The sequence below is a fragment of the Otolemur garnettii genome, unplaced genomic scaffold, assembly GCF_000181295.1.
Source record: "Otolemur garnettii isolate 467f Iridium unplaced genomic scaffold, OtoGar3 scaffold00010, whole genome shotgun sequence".
NCBI lineage: Eukaryota > Metazoa > Chordata > Mammalia > Primates > Galagidae > Otolemur > Otolemur garnettii.
The window spans coordinates 2,361,263-2,365,009 of record NW_003852405.1 but is presented as its reverse complement, the minus strand read 5'-3'; the positions used below and the strand labels follow the sequence as shown (position 1 = coordinate 2,365,009).

The window sequence follows — 3,747 nt, the reverse complement described above, 5'->3', positions numbered from 1 at the left end:
AGATAGGGCCTCAAGCTGTCGCCCTGGGTAGAGTGCTGGGTCATCACAGCTCACAGCAACCACCAACTCCTAGGCTCAAGCGATTCTCCTGCCTCCACCTCCCAAGTAGCTGGGACTACAGGCACCCTCCCCACAACACCCGGCTATTTTGGTGTTGCAGCCGTCATTGTTGGAGCCGTCATTGTCGTTTGGCAGGCCCGGGCTGAATTCGAACCCGCCACTTCAGGTGTCAGTGGCTGGCGCTTTAGCCGCTTGAGTCACAGGCGCTGAGCCCTTGTATTAGATTTTGCTCCATACAGCTTCCGTTCGTTTTTTGCATATGCACTTATCCATATGTTCTCAAAGATTCTCTCCAATATTAGACATTTTTCTGGCTTGCCTCTCCACCCCAACTTCTAGAAGCCTGCGTTGCCTGCTTTTCTTCTGGGTAACCAAGCAGGCCGCAGCCAGCAGATGGCACTGTTGCAGAGAGGAGCAGAGCCACTTTAGGTCCTAGGCCACTATTGCAAGCTGGTAGGTAACCTTAGAATGTCTGCCTCGGAAGATTCAGTGTTGCACTTTCTCTCGGACTCCAATAAAGCAGGCGAATTGTGTGCAGTCAAGGATTTCCGTTTACAAATCTCGTAGTTTTGTCTCCTCCTCCCCGATGTCTTTTGTCACGTTGTCAAAGTGTCATCAGAGAAGAGATGTGCAGATATCACCGATGTCTGGCTAACGTAGCCAGGTCAACCCAGCACGATGCGAATCCGTCAGGTTGCACTCCGGCGCTAACTTTGCAGCTCCACTCTGTAGAGACTTGGTTACCATGGCCACGCAGGAAGCCGCGCGCGTAAGTTCTTTTTGTCCTACGTAAGGACGCAGGGTCTCTCGCTCGGCAATCGGCTAGCCACCCCCGGCAGCATTCGGCACGCACCTCTGGGCCCCTGCGCCTGCGTGCTGCGGCTCCTGCCCGTCGCCGCGGCCCGGATCGGGAAGTGTCAAGCGGGAGTCGGGTTTCCCCGCCTTCGCCGCTACCACCGCTGAACCCAGACTTTCCATCTAAGCCCAGGCCCAGCCGCCATGACGAACGGTGAGAGCTGGTGCCCCGAGTGGAGGGTGGGAGTGATGGACTAGGGGGAAACGTGGCGGGCGGGGCCGGGACTGACGTGGTGGTTCTCCCCGCCCCCTCCCAGCCCAGCCCCGCCTGGCCTCTCGGCGCCCCTAACTTGTGTTCCCCATACCACACCACGGATGCCCCCTTCCTGTACCCGTCCAGGACCCTCCAACCCGTAGTGCCCACATCTCGAGTCCTCGCTCCCTGTCCTTTGCTCTCCCTTTTCTCTTTCCTAGAAGTTCTTTCTGGCCCTTGGGAAGCCCAGTCCTGGTAGAACTGCTGTGTAGACACAAGAAAGAGAGAGGATCCTCTGTCCGGCCCCCTACGTTCTTATACTTTCAGACAATAGGCTTGTTGAGAGGACTGAGAAATCACAGAGAATCCTACACTTTGGGGAGTAGGTGAATGTAGACCTCCCAAATGTTTCCCTTGTTTTGAGAAAATGCTGGGAAGCCTACCTTTGTTTATGAAGTCCTAGGTAGGTGATCCCGTCTGGCCCCCTGGCTAGTGTTGCAAGAGATGGATTTAGATACTGCCTCTTCTAAGTGATGTGGCAGTTGTCACCCTGTTTATCTGACCTAATTTTCCAGACCTCTTCAAGCTTTTTATAAACATGATTTCCAAACATAACCTTTAGTCAGCTCACGGGAAAGGAGAAGAGAAAGCCTTTTAGGCAGTATGATTTGAGGGGCTCAAGAAAGCATTGCTCAAAGGTCCCTTGTCTATTGACCTACTACTGGAGACTCGAATTTCACTTGCTTGTGAATTTTGGTCTTGTCTGCAAAAATTTATGGGAGAAAAAGAGTAGTGTAAAGGTAAAGTCCTCAAAAGAACTTAGTGTATTGATTTACAGGATCCTTTCTTAGTGACAGTTGTGGGACAGTTTACTGAAGGAAGAGATAGATAGTGTGGTCTAGAACTGGCAGACACCAGTTATACAGGGTGGCCATAAAGTTCATGTGCAGTTAAAAATAGCACCCTGTCTGTCATACTCATTTAGAGCTTCCTGGGAAGTCAGAGGCCTCTGGATGCTAAGCACAGTAAGAGAAGGGACATTACCTAAAGCAAGATAAAATCTGAACCAGGAAATAACAGAGCAATCTGACACATAGTTATTGCTGAATAAATTTTAGTCATTTTCCTCACTGTTGTGTCCTAATGTCTTTTTTTGCTGTGATTCATTGTGCTTCCCTGCAGAAGAAATAGCTTGGTTTACATATGTAAGAAATAAAACTGAGAGCTTAACATTTTCTACTTTGTTGAACCCTCAAATTTTTTTCTTTTTTACAAGAATCACTTATTATTCTGGCATAAATTTGGTTTATAAGTAGAATACCATGCATAAGATGTAAGATAAGTATAGGAAAATTGTAGTCACGTGGATTTTAACTCTTGCAGTTTCTATTAAGTTTTATTTTTTGTCAATAGATACAGATCTGACAGAATTGGCTAAATATCTAGCGCTCCTTTATCACTTATCATAAATGATTTATAACAACATGTTTAATTCTCTGTGCTCAGTTTCCAAAAATTCTCACGTCTCTTTCAATTATTGCCAACACTAGTTATTTCTGGGAAGTTAATTCCATCCACATAAACTGATGTACTCTACCCAGGCTTTCTAGCCTCTTGAAAGGTAAGGGGAGGGAGCAGTGAATTTGTTGTGAAGGGGACGGATAGCTATAAACAATATTTTGGAAGCAATAAAGTAACCTAGTTAGTCCTAGGACTTTGGTCCCCTTCTGTCAAGTGTTGACATTTGCACTTGAGGTTATCGTTTTGTTATCCTATCACACTCTCGTCTTCCCGAGAGTTCAGGCGTTTGCCTGTCACAAGATAGATCCACACCAAAGATTTTCTTTTCTTCTTTATGTAACAGTATACTCCTTGGATGGGATTCTGGTGTTTGGTTTGCTCTTTGTTTGCACCTGTGCCTACTTCAAGAAAGTACCTCGTCTCAAAACCTGGCTGCTATCAGAGAAGAAGGGTGTTTGGGGTGTGTTTTACAAAGGTAAGGCCATATCTGGATAGGGAGAGGAGATTGCCATCTCTCTTTCTACAGTGTGGTGCTAGAAAGTGGGGGGGTGGAATGGTTTGGGATTATATTTGTTATCTCTTTAGTTCTTTATATTTTTTTCTGAGATAGAGTCTCACTCTGTTGCCCCTGGATAGAGTGCCCTGGTGTCATAGCTCACAACTTTAAGATCTTAGGCTCAAAGGATCCTCTTGCCTCAGCCTCCCAAGTAGCTGGGACTACAGGTGCTCATCACAACGCCTGGCTAGTTTGTTCTATTTTTAGTAGAGACAGGGTCTCACTCTTGCTCAGGGTTGGTCTTGAACTCCTGAGCATAAGCAATCCACCTGCCTCAGCCTCCCAGAGTGTTAGGATTATAGGCATAAGCTTACACTGAGCCCAGCATTTGGCTTCACTTTTAGAAAAAAATCTGAGCTTAGGCCTGAGAGTCTGCAAAATTAAATAATCATTTTGCAAAGTTGAGGGAAGAGGTAAATGTAAAAATTTGCTGTTATTTAAAAACATAATTGTTGTTTTAGCTCTTGTAGCACAGTGGTTATAATGCCAGCCACATACACCAAGACTGGCGGGTTCAAAACCAGCCCAGGCCAGTTAAACAACTTCAACAACAACAACAACA

General features: G+C 46.5%; 1 protein-coding gene across 1 annotated transcript in view; it reads left to right on the top strand.

The window, feature by feature from the left end:
* Window positions 1-924: 924 nt before the first annotated feature.
* Window positions 925-3,747, top strand: part of TMEM167B (transmembrane protein 167B) — a 6,914-nt gene continuing 4,091 nt past the window's right edge. The window contains exons 1-2 of the mRNA XM_003784079.2: window positions 925-1,069; window positions 2,973-3,104. Coding sequence (XP_003784127.1) covers window positions 1,060-1,069; window positions 2,973-3,104 — 142 coding nt within the window. The 5' untranslated portion in view covers window positions 925-1,059. The remainder of the gene's footprint in view (window positions 1,070-2,972; window positions 3,105-3,747) is intronic.